Source organism: Panicum hallii, chromosome 5, assembly GCF_002211085.1.
Source record: "Panicum hallii strain FIL2 chromosome 5, PHallii_v3.1, whole genome shotgun sequence".
In the NCBI taxonomy this organism is placed as follows: Eukaryota; Viridiplantae; Streptophyta; class Magnoliopsida; order Poales; family Poaceae; genus Panicum; species Panicum hallii.
Genome location: NC_038046.1, coordinates 58460791 through 58481849, shown reverse-complemented (window position 1 = coordinate 58481849; position 21059 = coordinate 58460791). Strand labels below are relative to the sequence as shown.

Below are 21059 nucleotides of genomic sequence, written 5' to 3'. Positions count from 1 at the left end.
GGGCTCTGGTCTCTGGAGAGAGCTTGCATGACACACCACACGCTGTGGATTCGTGCTGCAGCCCTGCGACTGTTCTTCCTGTCTTCCTCTTTTGGTGTGTGCTTTTTACTAAAATATTAGCAGTTTAGCTGCCTGCTTCGTACTGTGCTAAATTGAGGTGGTACTGTTGTTTGAAGCAGTGGTGGCGATGCCACTAGCACGCAGGCATGTCCAAGTGAGCTCAGGTAGGCAGGTAGAGTATCATTAGCGCGCGTAGGATTACCGAAAGCGAGACATGGAAATCAGCCACAGGTTATCTTGCTATTACTAAAACCATCCTGTTCGTTCCTGTCCTGATGGTAAAACTAACTCATGATAAGCGGCTTAACTACTCGCTCTACGGCAGTTCATGTCCCCTCACGCTACTTTACTCTAGTCTAGTAGTGCCTTTTTCCCAAGTTCCAATCTTGCGGTGGCTGGCGTGGACGAAACTGTCTTGACACGTTCATTGGCTCTACGTCGCTCGTGCACACAAGAAGCTGTTACGGGTCGCCCACGGGGACAGGAGCGTTAGCCAACATTCTAGGCCTCCAAAAAAGGCAGCTTTCCGGCAGCATCCACATCACGCTAGCAGCAGATTTATGTTTGTGGTATGTTTCAGGGTGCTCCCCTTTGGAACAATTCTGCAGTAGTAGCAGCAAACACCAATGTCCAGGAAGAGAACAAAGAAGAGCCGCGGCTCTCGACGGCACGCGAGTGAAATGCTGGAAATCCGCATGACCGGCGCCGGCGCTGCGGTTGCGATCTCTCCTCGCCGGATCCGTGGCGGACAGCGATCACCGTACACACATGGCTGGACCCCCGCGGTTTTGACTCCGGGAAACACATAGAAAAGAAAAGGCAGCGCAGGCTGCTGCTGCAGCGTCGTACGACTCCCCCCAACACGAGGCCCCTGACCGGGCGCAGCGGAACGCAGGTCGACGCCGCTTGGCTTGATCCGCACTCAAAGCCGCCTCCCACGAACACGAGCTCGCTCCGACACCCACGGCCCCGGAGCGGAGGGGAAGAAAAACCCGCCTCGTTTCGTGGTGCTTCGTCGCGTGTGTTTTCTGCTGCGGAGCTGCGGTGGTGTCGTTGTGGTAGTGGAGTTCCAACGCAGCGAGCGCAGAGGCGGGGGCGGGCCGCTCGAACATTCTGCGCCGCCCGTTTACCCGTGCCCTCGCGTCACTTGCTTGGCACGCAACGCAACCTCCCCGCCTCCCTGCTCTGCTACTGGCTAGGCTGCTCGTCGTCCCGCTGATCTCTCCTCGACAAGACAAGCGCCCTGTTGCTGGGAAGAGCAGAGGAATTCCGGGCATCGGGAGGCACACCCACCCTCGCTCTCGCGCGCTCTCTTGCAAAGGACAGCGGGCACGGACAGCCAGGCCGATAGGGCCAGGCTACTCGGCTAGCAAGCAGCCACCCAGCCGCAGGCAGGGTGAGAGACACGAGACTGAGCACCGAGGACCGAGGGGAGAGAGACGACAGGTCACAGGCGGGGCGGGTCGTCGTTCCTTGCAGGACACTCCGAGCAGCCTGAGTACGCGCGCACCAGTGGCCGTCGTACACTGGCATGCGATGCCACAGTGCGCTAGGAGTACACTGTTGAGGAAGCACCACACCTCCACTCGGAATTGCAGGTGCAAAAGGACTCGAAACAAATCCGAGAGGACGTGACAGTACTCTGCTAGTTTAACAAACCTTCCGATCCGATCCCTGGGAAGGGCCCAAATGCCAGCCGGGTCGGCGCTGCTGGTTGGTCTCCGGCGTACCGGCCTGAGAGCGGCCCGTACCTAAGATTGTCCGCAGGGAGGAGGGCGACGGCGACGTAGGGGTAAACGGTGTCGAGGTGGCATGTTTGTGAACGCGAGGGGATTTGCTGACATGGCTCGCTCTCGGCGGCACGGCGCGCACGCATCGGCACGTCCAAGCCGCTAAAAGCGTCGTCTTTTTTTCTCTTTGACGGGAGGGGGGCGGGGCCTTTCCGCACGTGTCCGGCCTCGCCTCGACCCGGCGCGGCGACGTCCCGATCACGCCCGCGGCCGGCGACGGCGACCAAAGATACTAGTAGATGCCAATGCCATGTACCCCTCTCAGCGAGCGAGCAGATCGGCTGGTCCTAGTAAAGCTGCTCGCTCGCTCCCTGCAAGTACTGTGCTACTGTGGGTGCACGGCGCCCCTCTGTGCTGCAGGCAGGCAAGGCAGCCTTCGGGCAGGCGAGCAAGATGCTCGCCGGCCGGCCTGCGTAGCAGCCCTCCGGCCAGCCAAAGCCCAAAAGAGGGCGGTGGTGGTGGAAAGAGACGGGGGAAAGAAAAGAGAATTCCCCATCTCCTTCCTAAAAGCCGAGTAAGGGGACCCTCGCTCCATCTCCTCGGGTCCTCCGTGCTCGACCGCCCGCCTCAAAGGCCTTCTTCCTCTCGCCCCCCTCCAAAAGAATACTAGACACAAAGGAGGAGGCACGCCATCTTTTCCTGCACCCCGTGCAAGCGCTACAACTTACAGCGTCGTTCCATTTTTGCTCATCCATGGTACCGTGTTTTTTCCTCTTCTTGTTCTCGATCCTACGTGGCGGTGTCACTACGCTTACCTGGAATGCTATGCTAGATAGTTCGGTGAGCACTCGGCAGATTTTTTGCTGTCCCCTTTGAAATTTGAACTGATCCGCGTTCAGTACACACGAACACCACGGCGTCATGTCCTGGCCGCGAAAGCAAAGAAGGAAGGAAAGGCAAGTGTGTAGTCAAAAGAGTCCAAGGGGAAAGAGGGGGATTTGCAGGGTCGGCCACGCCCGCACCCCGCACGATGCCATGGCATGGCAGAGGCGGCCACGCTGCGCCTCTGCTCTGCTCTGCCCACGAGGAAAGAAAGAGGGCGGCAAGTTTAACAACCCAAAGCCAGGCTTTTTCCTAATCCCACCCTCTTTTGTCAGCCGCCCCCCGCTCATGCCGTCGCCGGTGCCCGCCGCCTTCAGCCCATCGCCGCTGTCCGGCCGGCCGGCCAACGGATCTCTCTGTCTCCATCGCCGGTTTCCACTGCCCAACCACGCCAGAAACGGAAACCAACAGGAAACGGGGGTAAATGTGCTGGCCGCTCTGCTGCAGCCACTCCAGCAGCATTTATACTGCCGGGTACGGCCGCCTCGGAACGGAGGCGAGGCGGAGCAAATCGCGGGCCGTATCGGGAAGAGACCCACGCGCCGTCCGCCGTCCGCCGGCCCAGCGGCGCTCGTGCCGTACCCCCAACGACGGCGACGGCCACCCAGCCGGGGATGCCTCGCTTCCGAGCATCAAATCGGGGTGGCAGATTCCGACGAAGGCACGGCATGGCATGAAACGAATCGCTAATTACTTCATAGCTTAAAATTTCTCTCTAATTACTGATAACTTGATGATGGTCACAGTCGCGGGACAGAGGACCATCCATGGCGGAAGATCCCATTCCCATCCCACCAACACACCTCTCCCTCTCTCTCTCTCTCTCTCTCTCTCTCTCTCTCTCTCTCTCTCTCTCTCTCTCTCGCAACTCGCCCCGTCCAAGGACTCTTCTTCCTCCTCGGCGGGGGTGGCAGTGGCGGCAGCTACGCCGCCCTGCCGAACAAGCTTCTTCTCACGCTACTAAAAGAAATACTAAAAAGAAAGAAAACGACGGAATGCAAACAAAATTGGCCGGATTAGCAGCTGCTCGGCTAAGCCCGGTGTTTACAGTTGGTGGTGGAGCGCTAGCTAGACGACGGGCAGCGGGTCGATTTGGAACAGGTCGGTGATGTCTTGGAAGAAGTCGTCCACCTGCTGCCACCTCTCCGGCGACGGCGGCTCCGACGAGGTCTCGCTGCTGCTGGTGGTGGTGGTGGCGGAGAAGGACGCCAGGGACAGGGGCTCCTCGGGGATGTCGGCGAGGAAATCCAGCGACGGCTCCGGGAAGTCGGCAAGGAGGTCGAAGTCGGTGTAGAGGGGCGGGAACTCGCCGGCGAAGCAGTCGTCGCCCATGAAGGGGCAGCCGAACACGCCGCTTGACTCATCTGTCTCCGGGGCGCGGGAGGCGGGCAGTGGTGCTGCCGGCACGGGAGCCGGCGCCGGCTTCTTGCTGCAGGTGCCGGCGGCGACCGCGGACGGCGGGAATGAGCGGAGCACGGAGGTCGGGGACGCCGCCGCGGCGTGGGACTCCTCGCCGGAGTCGTAGGAGGTGGCGGAGGAAGACGCGTTCTTGGACGCCGCGGCCTGAGGCGGCTGGGGGAGGCGCTCGGCGACCTCCGCGGGGACGGCGGGGGCGGCGTCGTCGACCTGCTCGAAGTTGGTGGTGGCGTCGGGCCCGCGCAGCTGGATGGCCGCCGAGTCGTACACCTTGGCGGCCTCCTCGGCGGTGTCGAAGGTGCCGAGCCACACCCGCACCCGCCGCCACGGGTCGCGGATCTCCGCCGCATACTTTCCCCAGGGCCGCCGCCGCACGCCGCGGAACCGCGGCTCCGCGGCGCCGGCGCCGTCGGCCTTCCTCTTCCGGCCGGGGAGCACCAGCTTCACCCTCGCCGAGGACGCCGCGGCCTTGGCGGGCGGCGCCTCCTTCACCGCCCGCTCCAGGCGGATCTCCTGCACGTAGCGCTTCACCCTCCGGCGCGCGGCGGCGGCGGCCTCCTCGTCGTCGTCGTCGCCGGACGAGTCCGTGGCGTCGTAGTCGTCGCAGAACACCCTGACGGTCCTCGGCCCCGCGCCGCCGCCGCTCTCCTTGGCCGCCGGCGGCACCTCCACCGCCCGGGAGGTGACCTCGACGTGCTCCGTGCGCCTCACCGCCACGAACATCTCCTCCTCCATGGCCCACATCACTCCACTCGCATTTGATGACTCCGCCACCGCGCTCAGCTCCGGCTAAAACCCCTCAAGAAACCTCCCGTCCCGAGATAGACCTCCTCCTCAAAGGCAAGGCAGAGGAAGGAAGGAAAGCCCGACGGCCGCCAAACGGCCCTCCCCACCAGCAGCGCAAGACGCCAACCGTCCCCCCGCAAAACCCCGCGGAGGTGGAGACGAGGCGATGAGGAGGTGAGGTGAGGAGAGGGGGGAAGACGGCGGAGGAGGTGCGTGTTTGATGCGCTCGCTCGGTTGCGGCTGTTTGTTGGTGGTGGTGGTGGTACGGGTACTTTTATAGCATCGCCCAGCCCATTTCCGGATATTTCCTTTTTGTTTATTCCCTCCCTGCATTTCGAATTCATTTCCCCAAAAACGAAGTCATTTCGAATTTCGAAAGGGGGGCTCGGGTAAAAATGGCGAGAAGTGAATGCCCCTGGCCTGGCCTGGCCTGGCTGGCTGGTGGTGGTTTGACAGGCGGCATTTCCTCAGAGGCCCGGCGCGTATCCTCGCGGGGCCCACCTGCCAGCGACCGCGGAGATTCTAGCCGCAGGGCCACTGGATGGGCGACGCGTGTGCGCGGCGGACCCACGCGTCAGGGGCGTCACGTGAGCGGTCAAATCGTTGGGGAGGGGGAAAGGCCGCGGCGTGCACAGGAGTTGTCTCTTTTTCACCGCGGCCGAGTCAGGTAATTTTGGTTGGAGATTCTGCTGTTAGCTGATCCTATCTTTCCGGTCGGTCCCTCGCGCGGCGACTTGCGTGCCAAGGCAAAGGCCAGATTTGAGGTTCAGAATCATTTGATCGCAATGTTCGTCACGGCACCGGTGGCCCTGCATAAAACTTCTTTTGCAACCCCGGTTCGTGAGGAGGGTAACCAAACAGCAGGAAGGATGAACGGGGTAATTAATCTTGTTTATTTACTGTGGCAGCGCGTGAGCGCGCGTCGCGAGGCGTGCCGGGTCAGATTCGTGCTCGTAGCACCGGCACCAGCTCGTCCCGCGGTAAATATCTCGCTCCTTGCTCCTCCGCGGACGACAGGGTCACCGCCCCCCAGATGTAGCTGCAAACAAGGCTAGCACGCACGGTTGCATTGCAACGCCTGACCAGACGCCCAAATTTTATGTGCCAAATAATCTACTCTCGCTAGCCAGCTAGTGCTACCTAGTGCCATCTCAGTATTTGACTACACAAGCACTAGTTTCTCATCGTCGTCGTCGTACTACTGATGATTTTTTCTTTTTTTTTTAGTGAGCATTTTTTTCTATAAAAGAATAGCTATCCTCTGCTCACTCCATGAGTTGCGAGCGTAAGTATTTTCTTTTTCCCAATTCCAACTTTGTCCACATATTTCGGAACGAAACGCTACTGCTCTTCCCATCTTCTTCCTTCCTTCTTCTTCTCTTATTATTAATTTGGGAGCTCTACTGCCAAGATCGATTGCTCAGACAAAAAGGGGTTAAAGTTCACAGAGAGAACCATGCATGTTTTCGCTTAATCCATTGGTTTATAATCTCCATAAACGTTCTCTTCTTGGTTTCTCCAAGGCCGGCCCCTTTAATCACTTGGATCAATGCCGGCCGGGCCATACGGCACCTAGAGCCATGTAAGGTCGTCTGAATGTCTGATTTGCGCGCAAGTAGTAGAGAGCCTTCACCACACCACCAGTAGCAACACTACAAGCAGGGCAGCTTCTTGGGATGCATGCACGTACGTACCGCCGAATCTTTTTTACTTGCCCTTGACATGGGAATGCACAAAACCAATTAAGGCGCACATGAGGATCGGGTCGGATCGGACTACAGCGGCTGGGCTGAACCTGGCCTCCCTCCGGCCGCCTCTTCTCGAGCTTCATCCCGGACGGTTAAACAAGTGCCACGGAGTGAAGCACGATCTCGCTCGTCGAAAGATGAGCTTTCGACAGCGACTAAACAATTCGTCGTAGCACTAATGTTTGGTTTAACTAGGAGTACATGGTGAGCACAGGGACAAGACGGAAACCGACGTACTACTTCTGTATCATCACTGCCACGAGAGAACGATACTCACTCCACCATCTTCTGCCGTTCATGTATTAGTAGAGTAGAGAAGAAGCCCTGCCGATTTTTAACTTCCGATAAGAATTCTGTTTTGTGTTACTGCCAGGGTGGATAGATTTATACTTTGTAGAAAAAAAAATTGGGAAAATGAAATGCGCTATAGTAATGCAATTGTGCAACTTTTTGAAGGCTGGTTCCAACAACAAGCAGGCGCAGATTATAGTAGCATATCCTAAGCTAAAAGGGGTGAGCTCGCCGTCGTACGGCCGGCGACCAGATTCGGGTTCTTCTTCCCGACAGAACAATTAGGCGTCGTGCAGGCCGTACTGTTAGCCTTTCTTCTCTGTTATATATATATGTATATGTATATATATATATAAACAATCTTATATTCACGTACCAGCAACATGTATATATGTCTGTCTCACGGTTGCCCTTTTTATCTCGCGCAATTTTGCGTGGTTTACACGGTTAATAAGTCAGATGATTGCGCTTCGCTCCACCCCAAGTTTTCCGACCCCTCAGTGCATGCCGATACATCCTACCTTTAATCCCAACGCAAGTTTTGCAGAGGTTACATGCACATTAAGTACAGCGTCACGTCAGCATTTGTGATGATATGGCAAGATAGTTACAAAGAAAGAGAGGAAAGCAGTTTCATCAGGGTGAATATGTGTATACACTGTTTTCCAAGATTACGAAACTCGTTGAAACTTGGCATTAGGGGCTATAGAGTTTTATTTCATGCAATTGCGCCTAATCATATGCCTCACAATTAAAATACTATGGCTAATCATTAAATTGTGAAATGAAACTTTGCATTGGGGTCCTTGTTTCATTTGCGAACTCAAATGTATTTAGATGACATGTCACTCTATAAAATCGTACAATAGAATCCTGTACTGTGAATAGCGTATGTACTAGCAAGTGAGGGTTTCTACATAGTGGTCGTCTTTCTCGTTAAATCACCTTGCTCCACATTACTGTATCACTGCATGCATGAAGTATTTTCAATTTTCATCCATTGTTAGTAATGGTGTTGGTTGCGGCTGATGGATCATATATACGCTGCATGTTCTTTCTTTCTCGCATCTTCCCATCCACCCCTGCCGCTCTCGCACCCACTCCACGGGCTCGTGACTTATGACTCGCGTCGCAAAATCTGACCGGCCGGGCGCACGGGAACCTACGCGTATAAGTCTGTTCGTGCTCCGACCCAGCAGCAAGCGGGGAGCGAGCTCGACTGGACACGCCGTACGTGTAGTGTAGGTGTAGGTGTAGCAGCGACGAACCAGACGTACCCTGCCTGCCTGCCTGCCACGCGCCAGCCTTGATTGACTGCGCGTACCCACCCATCGATCGTTCGTGGCGTGCCCTGCGGCTGCCCCTGGGACGCGCCGGAGTAAATTGACGGCACGTACGAACCGGCCCATCGGTCGGCGGTGGAGATAGAGATCGGAGCGTAGATCAGAACGCCGCATGACACTTCACGAGAGGCCTGATACGCGGGATTCGAACTCTGGCTGCCAGTCTCAGCCTGACCAACCGAGCTGAGCCCCGCTCCTCTTCCTCGATCCGCTGGCTCCACGCACGGCGGCGTGTGTACTCGTAATTCCAATTCAGTCGACGTGGGAGGAGCAGCGAGGGAAAGGGGAGAGATTTGGGCGGAGGTAGTAGCTGCATTGTGGGACAGGACAGCACGTACAGTGGATTCTGAGCTCTTCGCTGGTGGAGTAGAAGGGGGCCGGTACGTGCTGCTCGCTCCTAGTGCAGATTTAGAAAGGACTTCGTCGTCCACATGTGGCGGATACCGCCATTATTGGCCGCCGGGGAGCGATCATCCAGCGTCGACGTCGTCGACTCGGTGCCGCCAGCATGCGATGCGTATCTCAGCTGCAGGCCGGGTCGCCGCAGCTCAGCTCGAACTGTGCCGGAGCAGAGCTCGCCGCGCCGATCACGATCGCACCTGCAGCGAATTTAACACCCGCGACATGCGGGCGATGTCCGTGGACCACACCACACAGCGGCCCCGCCCGGCCGGACCATTGACTCCCCGGTGGCTGCCCGCCGGGGCCCGCGACTAGCTCCTTCTCCCCGGAAAGGCGGAAGCTTTCCCACTGCCACAAGTCACCAAGGTCCGGTCCCGTCCGTGCACGCCCGCGCGCGTGGCGGAAATATTTGCGGCCACCGCGGCGCGGATCCGGTCGTGCCGCCGATCGTGCGGGGCGTCGTCGCCCGTGTAGTTTAAGCTCGTTCGATTCCACGGCGGCCAGGTCCCGACCTGGCGAGCACGCGGCGGACCCCGGGAGGCTCGCCGGAATCCTCGCCGGCGGGCGCACGTGGGCGACGCCCGTGGCGGATTACGGCGCCGGGTTTTTTCTGTTCTTCCCCAGCGGCGTCGCGTCGGCACCGCTGCGTCCGGCTGCTGGCGACACGAAACGCGCTGGTTCGTGGGCGCCTGGCGTTCCCGTCCGGTCGCCGCGGCGCAGCTCCAGTACAGGCAGTAGGTCACTCTGAATTGTATAACACCGCATCACTTTGCACTACCACTCCACTAATAGGGTACCGCACGTACTGTTTCTTCTTCAGATTGACCACAGTGAACCCTGCTGACAGTACTACAAATCATGCATTCTCATCAATCATAAAAGTTGCCGATCGAGATGCCCGACAAAACCATGACAAGTTTCTGCCTTCCTTCCATTTTGTTTTCTTTCTTTCCCGGGTGAATAACAAGCACTGCAAAAAAAAAAAAAAAAACCACCCCAAACAAACACAGGCTGTTCTGCGCCGCATATGCATGCGGATCAATCAATGAACGTTGGACACCTACGAAAATCACCCATCATAAGCTCATAATTGCCCTTTTCCTCATGCTAATCCCGTTCATGTGGCGAAAAAGCTTGCAGCAGCATCTTCCAGGATACATGCGAACAACCGCTCTGCTAGTACCCATCTTTTTCTTCGATCATCAGTCAGCTAAACAAAAACTAAACATTATTATCAGCGTCGCCCCGGCATTTTTATTTGCATTTCCGGGCGATGGCCGTACCGGGCAGTACGCGAAAAGCAGCGCGCGCGCGAGACAGGCGCAGCTGCCACCCCCCATGGAGGGACGCACATGTCCACGGGACAAGCAGTGTCCAGTGGGATACGAAGCCTAGTGGGTGCGACGCGGCTGTTTGGCGCCTGTTCTTGTCCGCATCACGCTCCAAACCCTCCCGAATTAGAGCCAGCTTTTGCACCCTGCCGGTGGGTGATAAACTAGCTGTTGAGGCCGTGTTCAAGTACTGTGTCTGTCTGCACTGGAGAATTCTGAAATTCGATTCGCTGGTGGTTAAAGGTGAGTGCCGTAGATTGGTTGATCTGAAGAAAAGGCACATCATCAGTCTGTGATTAGCACAATACATAGTTTGGCCCAAAAGCCTGTCTGTCTGAATCGAGTCGTTTCATTGATCTAGTAGTACAAGATTTGCAGAAAGAGCATAAGTTGTACTCCACTTCTTCCTGCTCTAAAAAGGGGGAAAAAAACACATACAAATATTCCCCCGATCTCTAGTATAAACCCGTCAGTAGCGCGCTATTGACAACAGTATAGTAAAAATATATTATTTTGAACAAAAAGAGTTACTGATTATGAAATTATGTTTTGTGATGAATCTAGTAGCACCAACCTCGTGTTATTGATCTGTATAACCTTTTTAGTTATTGGTGGTTAAACCTAAAAAGATTTACTTACAACAAAGCCGAAGACATGGCGACTCAAATAGTAGAACTACAACGCAAATTTGTTGCGTTAATTTTCGTCCAGTAAGATTTAGCTAGGTGACCCGACCCGACCAATTGCCACCCTGGTGGCTCGTCGTATATAGCCGAAAGCCTTTTGGGTTGGGTTTTTCAATTCCCCAGGGGACACCTGGTTTCCTGGGTCCGGCCGGGCTGCCCGGCCACTCGTGCGCACGAACACCTCCCCTAAGAACCAGCCTTTTTCCTCACCTAAACACTGTGCCGCCTTTGATCTCACACAGAGCATGGAATCAGGGTGCGTGATTAGACAAAACAAAGCGATCGCTCGTGTACGCATATGGGCAAGTCGAGCTCGCAAACAGTTTCTTTACTCCTGCTGCGCAATCAACTATCGTTGTCGCCTTGTCAACTGAGATATTTATAAGCTTGGCATCCACTTTATGCCTTTTGATTGATCGAGTACATAATTAAAGGACTGGAGATTCCTAAACCTCTCTGTTTCTGTAGGGTTAGTTTATTCAAGTTTCTAAATCTTTTGTAGATTCTATACATGAGATCTTTGGGTATTTGTTTCTGAATGGAAATTGCAATGTGCCCAGCTGGTCTTCACTCCTCAGTAAGACAACCTGGATTTTCCCACCACCGATGGTGAAGGACGGAGTTGATCAAGGAAGAAAGCTACTGTTCAGTGCAGGAAATTATGTTTGTTTTCTATCTTTCTATATCATACCCTGGATAACAAAACAATAGCATAGTTGTTCTGATTATTTTCATATGTCGGAAACATCTGATAGTACTTTAAAGACAATCACCTGAGTACTGGAGGGAGTAACTGTAACTATTAGAGGTGTCCTTTAGATGAAAATTTGTTGAAAGTAATAAGGGACCAAACAGACAAAGTGAAATATTTAGATTAGAATTTTTTTTGCATCCCCTTTAAAGAAACAGCAACGTTTTCTGAAGTACCAGTGGTGTTGCAAACATGGTTCAGGAGTCGCTCTTTGGTTTTGCCATAACTTGAAATATAGTTCTTGTAGTGCTATTTATTTCCCCCATCTCTCTTACAGTATGAAGTTATGAGACGTTGAGAACCGACAGAGCAACTGAAGCAGTAGGTGGCTACACTACACTGGCGAGTGGCCAAGAAGAAAGACGCCATTAAACTGGACTCACGTCCCCATGCGGCTCTGAAGGCGGCCGAAATTTTGACCTCCATTTTCAGTCTCAAAAGACAGAAAGAATTTGACCTCTAGTTCGGATTGTAGCGTGTGTTGTTGAACGTTGGCAACGCCACAAACAAAACAAGTATTGCGGCTCTAGGTAGTGGCGAGACACTCTGCTCCCACTACTCGGCATTCATCTCACACCTCCACAAAACAATTCAAACTGCACAAGACCTCTACTTGTGTCTTGTGAGTGTGCTTGCTATAGAGTGGATCCCTTCATCAGGATACCCCAGTGCAACTGTGGCCAGAAATATTCAGTGATTCAGTCCAAGCAATATGCTACGCGCTATGCGTGTAAACAATGTCAGTTGACACCTGGAATATAATTCAGAAGAAGCAAGCTCGATTGTGCGGTGGCGTTTGTAGGCTGTGATCAACGGCAGCCTCGTGCAGAGAGTCCTTTAGTGTAATTTGTTTCAGCTCCATGCCGTGATGCAGGCCATGTCGCGGCCTCAACCGGGATTCTTAATGCCGATGACCACTTTTGAATCTTTTCTCTCAAGGCAAGTCTTCCGTTCCTCTGCTTGAGCAGTCGAGCTATGCACCACAATGCCTAATATTATAGCCTCTGCTGAACATGGCTACAGAAGTATCAACATATTGCTGGATACGTTTAACTTATTGCAATATGTTCATAGTTAAAGAAAAAAATCATTTACATTAATTGGGATGGATCCAAGGCAAACAAAAAAAACATTAACTGGGAGTATCTGTTAAAATGCTGCTAATTGTGGCCCATCAGTCTACTGTGATCATCAATGCTAGCATTAGGAAGAAATGGGGGTGATTGGACAGCACTAACACCTGAAAAATTATTATACTCCACTACAGCAGTGCCTACTGTAGGTCAAACTTTCCATTAGCTTGGCTTTAAGAGCATGCTTAGAGGCAAGCTTACTAGAAAACACTTGCTATTGCAATCAAAGTAGATCAACCTAGCGTCATAATGACTGAAGAACATCTCCCGGTTTCCAAAGGCACAACATGTATCAGGGTCAACTAATTGACCTGCACTATTAATCTGAAGCTGGCGTGTCACTTGCTAGGTGTTCTGAGCTGTTGCACAGTGTGATCAGTTTGCAACACTATTCTGAAAGTATCTGAATGAATAACCACTTTTCTCTTTTGCAATTCTTGTGCCATGAACGAATTGTTGGGTCAGTCGCCTTGGAGGCCTGGACAAATTTCTCCCAGCTCTCAACTCCATGATTGTTTGCAGCCAGCGTTGCCTGGAAGTTGCTAGTAGAAGCCAAAACATGCTTTCTGCAAAGACAAAATTTTCAGAACTCATCTCGCCTTTACAGTGCATGCAAGCTGCAAACCTATCAACGGGGGTGAGCTGGAAACTGGCCTAGTCACCAAGACACAATTATTATGCAACCGGTAAAAAGAACATATGGTGACAGGAAAAAAAAGAAAATCACAACGAAAAAGCATCAATCACAATAATTGGCTGCTCTTTATCAGGAACATAAAGAGGGCAAATTTCTTCTGTGGCAAACGAAACAAGTTGAATGTTTGAGCCACTGTAGATCAGACGGATCAGAGAGGCGAGCAGTTTACACGGCAAATGGGACAAGACTCGGTGATCCGAAGGCTTTCTTGCATAATATATCTGAACTTCTGAAGCTGGCATGCGGCCATGCACTGAACTTTCAGGTTCCCCCTCCACTCCGGAGCGCAGCAACCCTTGAGCTGCATGGACAGACAGACGGATCGCCATACCGATGCAGGCAGCAGGCCGTATACCGATGTTAGAGTAGCACACTTGAACCCGTCGGATTCATTCATCTATTTGTTTGATTTTGAGTTCCAATTACTGAATCAGAAAACAAAACTGAAGAGCTGAATAAAACTGCAAGAGCAGCATCGTTAAGTCTGCGTGCTAATAGTTGGTATCTTCGAGCACTGATCTCTGGTCCGGTAAGAAGAACAGACAGATAATAAGACTGCACCCGTTGATAATGACTGATATTTTGCAAAGAAACCATCTCCCTTTGCGCAAAGAAAGCACATTCAGGACTCGGTGATCCCATGCAAAGATCTGAATTAGCTCTCTAGCAAAGCTCATACAGAAAAGAAAAGGCACATGATTTCATGGAAAGAAGGGCAAACCCTCTGAGCACCAGCAGCACCGCCCTGGATTGGCTTGTCCGAGTTCCAGGATCCAAAGCGCTACTTGCATCTAGTACAATAAACTAGCGTGCATGATTTCGCTGTCGGCGTTTCGCGTGCAGGTCCGGGGAAGGGAGGGAACGCAAACAACAGCCGGCCTGACTGACACTAGCAGCGGCAGAGCTTATCCATGCTGCAGCTGCAGGTCTACCATGCCGCTCTGCTTAACTCACAAGAACCACCACCGACGATTCATGTGACGCTGCAGAGAGCTTCTTTAGCATCTAATGCACGAGCAACGATGGTCCCTGGTCCGGTTGAAATAGCTATCTGTCGCGTCATGTCTGAAGAATCGCCATCGGCTCGTACAACAGCAACTGAAATTGCAAGTCTGCAGGTACTAGTTACCTTCAGTTTCGAAGGACCAAGGAATCCATGGAACTGGTTCGTCCCGGAAATAAAAGAGATTGGAATCGATGTAGCCTTGGAAATTGTAGCGCTGGGCTCCATTGGCTGATTGGCCCACTACGATCATAGCGAGAGCGCTGGGCTCCATTGCCGCCACCGCCACCGAAATGGTCTTGAAAGCAGCCTGCAAGTCCACACTGGCGGTTTTCAGGATCAGTCAGACATCTCTCAGCTCGAGCGGTGATTGTGTTACAGCGCACCTTAGCACACAGCGATCACATCACTGGGGAGCTGCCTGTCTTTGTAAAACATTATCCCCAGCTGGTTCAGCCCAGGCCTTCAGGGTGGCTCACTCAGCCCATGATGCCTGACAGGGAAATGGCCATGATTCGTGAAGGGCCGTGTCATGCATGATGGCCAAACGAAACTGCAGGCGGTCCGGTCAAAACATGGAGATGGAGGAGGGGAGCAGCAAGGAGTGGAGCAAAGCAAGCATGCTCTGTGATCTCTGCCAAATGAAGCTCGGACAGGACAGCTCCAAGCTAACTACTGTTGAGCTCAGGAGGAGTATGGCGTGGCATGGGGAACATCAAATCAACCTGAAACAGGTATTGCCTGCTAGTGCATTCAGGTTGACTGCTGTCTTTATGGATCCACCCTTTGATTCGTCATTTTCTTTTTTATGCAAGAGACGAGAATCACAGCCGCGAAAAAGGTTTACAAAGAAGATCAGAAGGAAATATAATACATCAGATAATTGAAAGTCATGTTTACAACTTTTTCAGAGTTTCGACATGAAGTATTTTTGCGTTTTTTGAATCAAGAAGTGAAATTACCATCACCGAATTTTTGTGATTTCTTTCATTGGCTTGTGAGAAAAGAAAAATCCGGAATAAGCGACGGGCGGAGGACAGGCTGAATGAAGGAGTGTTAAGAGGGCCCATAATCTACTGTTGGGCTGTTGCCCATGGAGACGAGGCGTCGCGGTCCAGCCTGTTTTTTTTGCACAAGGGTCTTGATTGCCTTGCAACTTCAGCCCAATATATGTGGAGTTAGTGAAGTTGTACATTGAGGTAGCCCAATAAGATAGCTATCCAGGCCCAACAAGTGTATATTTGCAAATTTGTTTATGAGGTAATAGTTTGCACAAAATGGGAAAATATTAATATAAAAAATCATCCATCCAAGCCCAACCACAGAAAGTAGTAGTACAAGGGAAGTGGTGGTATCCATCCCAGCAGCCCCAACGAAGGAAAAGACGCAAGGCAAATGGATTCAGTGTGCTGATGCGTCTTGTTATCTGCTGCTGATAACGTAGCTTTGCGTGCTTGCTTGTCCCTCTTGCTCCCCTGCAGCACTCCAGGGCGCCATGCCTGCCCTAGAAACAGCAGTTCCCAAATAATAATTATTGATCTAGATAGTGACACTATCACCAACACACTGCTTTGACCAGAAGCTAATAGTAGTATTGAGCTCTCACAATTTCTCAAAAATAATTTAAATATTTGTAAAGATTTTGATGGTGAAATCTAGATTTTGTCGACTACTCGCCCGTTAAGACTCTCATCAATTGAATTAAGTCCAGGAAGGCTACTCGGCCGTTGGTTAGTTGGCCCGTTGATTACATATCCACTTGCCACGGCTGTTTGATTCATCATCATCACATCAAACTTGCCATCCGATGTGCCCAAAACCAGCAAAAGTTACCTCTTTTTTTTTTCCTTTTCGGATAAACATTGCAAAAGCATGTGGGTGCCGTTTTGGTGCCAAATCGCCACACTGTTTTTTGCAAAAGAATATAGAAGCCTGTACATCTCCTCTGCTTCTGCACCAGAAATTCCCCTTTTCATGTCAAAATGGACAGAAATCCCATCGAGGCGATGGCTAGTTCAGTGTCAAGCTCTTTTTCTTCAGAGAGTCAAAGAAATCCAGCTGTGAAGTCTCAGTAAACTAAACTTTCGTCAAAGACCCAGGCGGCGACGGTTCTTGCCGGAGGCCGGAGTCATCAGGTACGCAGTTCACCTCAATCTGCTTCACAAATCACCTCGCTGATTCATCTTTTTCTCAGCTTGTGTCGCCTTGTGCAGTTGTGCCAGCCAAGAATCGATGATTTCTTCCATGCCGTGCTCGTTCCCCCGCAAATGACGCTCGCCAATGGAGGCAGTGAAGCGCGTCTGCGCGCTGTCCCGGCCTCGCGAGCCCGCGCTGCACACATTCGTCCTTGTCCTGCTTGGCGTCGCATTCTTGGCCGTCGCCGCCTTCGCCGGAGACACCATCGTCCCCGGCGAGGGAATCTCCGGGAACCAGGCGCTGGTCTCCAAGAACGGCGAGTTCGAGCTGGGCTTCTTCTCCCCGGGCGCCGGCATCCACCGCTTCCTGGGCGTCCGGTTCAAGAAGATGCCGACCACCAGCCCCTCCTTCTGGGTCGGCAACAGGCTCCCAATCACCGACCTCCCCGCCGCGGCGCTGGAGGTCTTCGGCGGCAGCGTGTGCATCAAGGAGGCCGGGGCTAGCCTCTGGTGTTCGAGCGTGGCTGGGGACGGCCCCCCGCCGGCCGCCGCCGCCGCGGTGCTCCTTGACAACGGCAACCTGGTGGTGACGGATCAGGCGAACTCCTCCAGGATCTTGTGGCAGAGCTTCGATTGCCCTGGCGATTCGCTGCTACCCGGCGCGAGGCTCGGGTTCGACCGGGACACCGGGAGCAACGTCTCCATGACGTACATGGATTACCCGCACAATGGCAGCATCAGCGTCGATCGGAGCAGGAGGAATGGGTTCGTGCTCACCACCGACGGGCATGACAGTCTTGGGACCTTCCCTGATTGGATGGTGACATCTCAAGACAACGGCAGCTCCCTGATTCTCAATCATCCTGAAAGCCTAAATGTGACCGAGTTCTTGCAGTTCCATCTGGGGCAAGTCAGCTTAATGCGGTGGTCAGAGGATTCTGCAGTAGCAAACAACAGTGGTTGGGTGGCTCGTTGGACCTTCCCTTCAGATTGCAAATCCAGCGGCTTCTTCTGTGGTGATTTCGGTGCTTGCAAGAGCAATGGCAAATGCGATTGCCTCGATGGATTTGAGCCTTCATACCCAGCTGAGTGGGGGCTTGGATACTTTGTCACTGGTTGTTCAAGATCTCTTCCACTAAGCTGCGAGACAAATGGTCAGACTGAACATGATGACTCGTTTATCCTGATAGACAGGCTGCAGGAGCTCCCTTATAACCCTCAGAATGATTTAGCAGAAAGTGATGAGGATTGTAAACAGGCCTGCTTCAGCAAATGCTACTGTGTTGCATACGTGTATGACTCCGGATGCAAGCTATGGTACTTCAACCTGTACAACCTGAGTTTTGCTTCTAAACCTCCATATAGCAAGGTTTATGTTCGTTGGGGTTCCAAACTCCAGGCCAAAAATGGTTTACACAAAGGAGTGGTTGTATTGTTGGTGGCCGGGCTTATAGGACTGAGTTCTGTGATGTTGATACTGGTGCTTCTACGGAGATACAGGAGAGATTTATTTACTTGCAGAAAGTTTAAAGTAGAGGGTTCTCTTGTTTTCTACTCTTATGGGCAAATCAAGAAAGCTACAAGGAATTTCTCTGGTAAACTTGGCGAGGGAGGTTTCGGTAGTGTTTTCAGGGGAACAATGCCAGGACCAGGATCGACTAATGTTGCTGTGAAGAGTCTCAAAGGCCATGGGCACGCAGATAAGCAATTCAGAGCAGAAGTACAGACAGTCGGAGTGATCAAACACACTAACCTTGTCCGTCTTCTGGGATTTTGCGTTAAAGGGGATTTGAGGTTTCTGGTCTATGAGTATATGCCTAATGGTTCTTTGGACTCACACCTCTTTTCGGAAAGATTTGGTCTTCTGAATTGGGATCTTCGCTACCAAATCGCACTAGGTATTGCAAAGGGCCTGGCCTATCTTCATGAGGAATGTGAGGACTGCATCATACATTGCGATATCAAGCCTGAAAACATACTACTCGATGAGGAATTCTGCGCTAAAATCTCAGACTTTGGCATGGCAAAGCTTCTTGGTCGTGAATTCAACTCTGCATTGACCACCATCCGAGGAACCATGGGATATCTCGCCCCAGAGTGGATATCTGGACAGCCTATAACTAAAAAGACAGATGTCTATAGCTTCGGCATCGTTCTTCTCGAAATAGTCTCGGGGAGAAGGACTACGAAGAGACTGAAATCCGGGAGTCATCGATATTTCCCTCTTTATGCAGCCGCTCAAGTGAATGAAGGGAATGTGCTGTGCTTACTGGATAGTAGGCTGGAAGGAAATGCTAATGTCAAGGAGCTTGAAATCACCTGCAGAGTTGCCTGTTGGTGCATCCAGGACGAGGAGAACGACAGGCCATCAATGGGACAAGTTGTTCACATGCTGGAAGGCGTTGTGAACACGGAAATCCCTCCAATTCCATCTTCCTTTCAGAACCTGATGGAGGGTGAGAGCAGCAGTATATATTCTGACGAAGGATGAAGTTGTAGTTAGAGTGGGGAAATTTGTTAGGATGACAACCCACATGCTCGACGCTCCATGGTTGCCCTTAGAGTAAAAGTTTTTTCTGTTGCTATACAACTACGCTAATTTCTTTATTGACCTGCTAGATATTGGTAGCATATCCATCCAGCTCATTATAAATAAGTTTGTAGGGAATTGTATTTGTCTATACTCTATACCAGGAAATGCAATGGAAAGTTGAAATTTTTTGTCCTGTTGCCACTTGTCATCTTACCATAGCATTATGCAGAAGTGCAGATAATACAAATGTAAATGAGAGTCGCGACTCTGTGAGTTATGCTAGTTATAGTAATCAGTGTCACGGAACTGACGTGCATCAAGACTGAATGAAGCTACTGATGATGAAGGAAGTTACTGAAGAGTGAGGATGAAGACGTTGGGGAGGAGCCAGCTGGGCCTGGAAAGGAGAAGCGAGCAAGGAGGCCCAATCGAAATAGTTCGGCCCGGAATGGCAGCACAAGAAGATAGGCCCATTTATCTTTGGTGAGCTGAGAGAGAGCTAAGCTCGGGAAACCTATAATATATCTTTCGGAGGATAATTTTTCTTCATCTTCCAATATTTAAGATCCGTGCAAAACTGAAAGAATGGATCAGATGAAAACACGTGCTATAGCTGTTCAACATGGGCTGACGTGTATGGGAATGAGGGGGGCACGTGTCAGCCTTCAGTTGGATGATGTGGAGGAGTGACAGAAGGGATTTCTTTGGATTTGAAGCTTTGATTTTATTTTTCTCTCAAACTATAAATGTGTTTTGTATTCCGTTTGCATAATCATGTTATTTAGAATTTAAGCAACAAAATAAGATCCAATATAGATATTTTTATTTTTATTTTCAAAAATTAATATTTGAAGTGTACTAATTCAACATTTTGATGTACATGTTCAACATCTTTGATACACTGCTTCAACATTTTCACATAAAATGTTGAATTGGATTATTAGAAATATTGAATAAATATTGAATCTAATATTTAAAAATGTTGATTATATCAATCTAATATTTTGAGTATACTGATCACAAAATATTTAGCACGATAACATATTACTGGTATGGTTTAAAAGAAGAATAAAAAAGATGGCATACTGTTTGATTACCTTACCCTCTGCGGCTGTCTGTGCTCAACTGCTCACACATTAAGGGCTCGTTTGGCACGGCTACGGCTCCTCGAAAAACAGCTTCAGCTCCTCTGGTGAAGCAGCTTCTTTGGTGGAGCTGAAACAACTATTTTGTAAGTTTGGCAAAACGGCTTTTTCGTATCGTCTAAAACATGATGTGTCCAAACTACCATTACTTTTTCCTATTTTTTCCTTCTTATTTTTTCTTCACATTTTCTCTCTCCTCCTTATCCGTGGCAACCTCCCTCGCGCTCTGGCCACCAGCCGCCGCCGGCCGGCCGCACGCTCCTCACCCTCCCTCTCGCTGCCGGTCGTGCGCTCCTCGCCCTCCCTCCTTCTCAAATGCCGGTCTGGAGCAGGGGTGGATCTCAGCCTGGAGCAGCAGCAGCAGCAAGTGGACAAGTGGGCAGCAGGAAGACGGACGAGCAAGGGCGGCACGCCGGCGGTGGCCCTTGGGAGCCGGCGGCTAGCGAGTGGGGGCCGGCGGGCCAAGTCAGGGGCGGTGGGTGGAGGGGCGGCCGGTGGAACCGCAGCCGAGCAAGGGCGGCGCGCCGGTGGTGGCCCTGGGGGACAGCAGCAGGCAATGGAGGGCAAAGATGACATGTGAGACGGAGGAGCCGCGTGGAGCCATTTTTTTTGGCTCCACATCCGCTGTTGGGCTCTAGAGAGCGCGTTTCCAGGAGCTTCACCTGTGGAGCCGGTTGCATACACCCCCTGTTTTGGCAGAGCTTCACGTGGAGCCGGGTTTTTAGAGCTCCTTTGGCAGAGCTTCAAAACCAGCTCTAACGCTATCTCCAACCGTCGTTCTCTATATCCTTCTCTATATCCTTCATTTACAGAATTCTCTACAAGATTCTCTCCTCTGTATCTTATTTCTCTCCAACAACGTTCTCTAAATCTCGTTCTCTATACATTAAACCCTATATTAGAAACGTATTTTATTCCAAATTTTTGTACGTACGTATTTATCATACCTCAAATGCTATGGACATATTTTATTTTTATTTAATTCAG

The 21059-nt window shown here is 51.7% G+C and overlaps 2 protein-coding genes across 3 annotated transcripts; one reads left to right on the top strand and one right to left on the bottom strand.

Moving 5' to 3' along the window:
- Positions 1-3370: 3370 nt before the first annotated feature.
- On the bottom strand, positions 3371-5106 carry LOC112894248 (ethylene-responsive transcription factor CRF1-like). Its single transcript, XM_025961891.1, has one exon. It carries the CDS (start codon positions 4830-4832, stop codon positions 3741-3743), a length of 1092 nt encoding a protein of 363 aa, XP_025817676.1. The 5' UTR covers positions 4833-5106; the 3' UTR covers positions 3371-3740.
- A 10980-nt stretch (positions 5107-16086) lies between these two features.
- LOC112891367 (G-type lectin S-receptor-like serine/threonine-protein kinase At2g19130) lies at positions 16087-19121 on the top strand. 2 transcript variants are annotated; one of them, XM_025958207.1, is made up of 2 exons: positions 16087-16394; positions 16473-19121. In XM_025958207.1, exon 2 carries the CDS (start codon positions 16540-16542, stop codon positions 18883-18885), a length of 2346 nt encoding a protein of 781 aa, XP_025813992.1. In that variant the 5' UTR covers positions 16087-16394; positions 16473-16539; the 3' UTR covers positions 18886-19121. The 2 variants fall into 2 exon arrangements, with proteins under 2 accessions (XP_025813992.1, XP_025813993.1); XM_025958208.1 differs by having other exon boundaries at positions 16454-19121.
- Positions 19122-21059: the final 1938 nt, after the last annotated feature.

Bases quoted from the DNA above. Each gene is read 5' to 3' on its own strand.
- LOC112894248 (XM_025961891.1), bottom strand. From the start codon at position 4,832: ATGTGGGCCATGGAGGAGGAGATGTTCGTGGCGGTGAGGCGCACGGAG.
- LOC112891367 (XM_025958207.1), top strand. From the start codon at position 16,540: ATGGAGGCAGTGAAGCGCGTCTGCGCGCTGTCCCGGCCTCGCGAGCCC.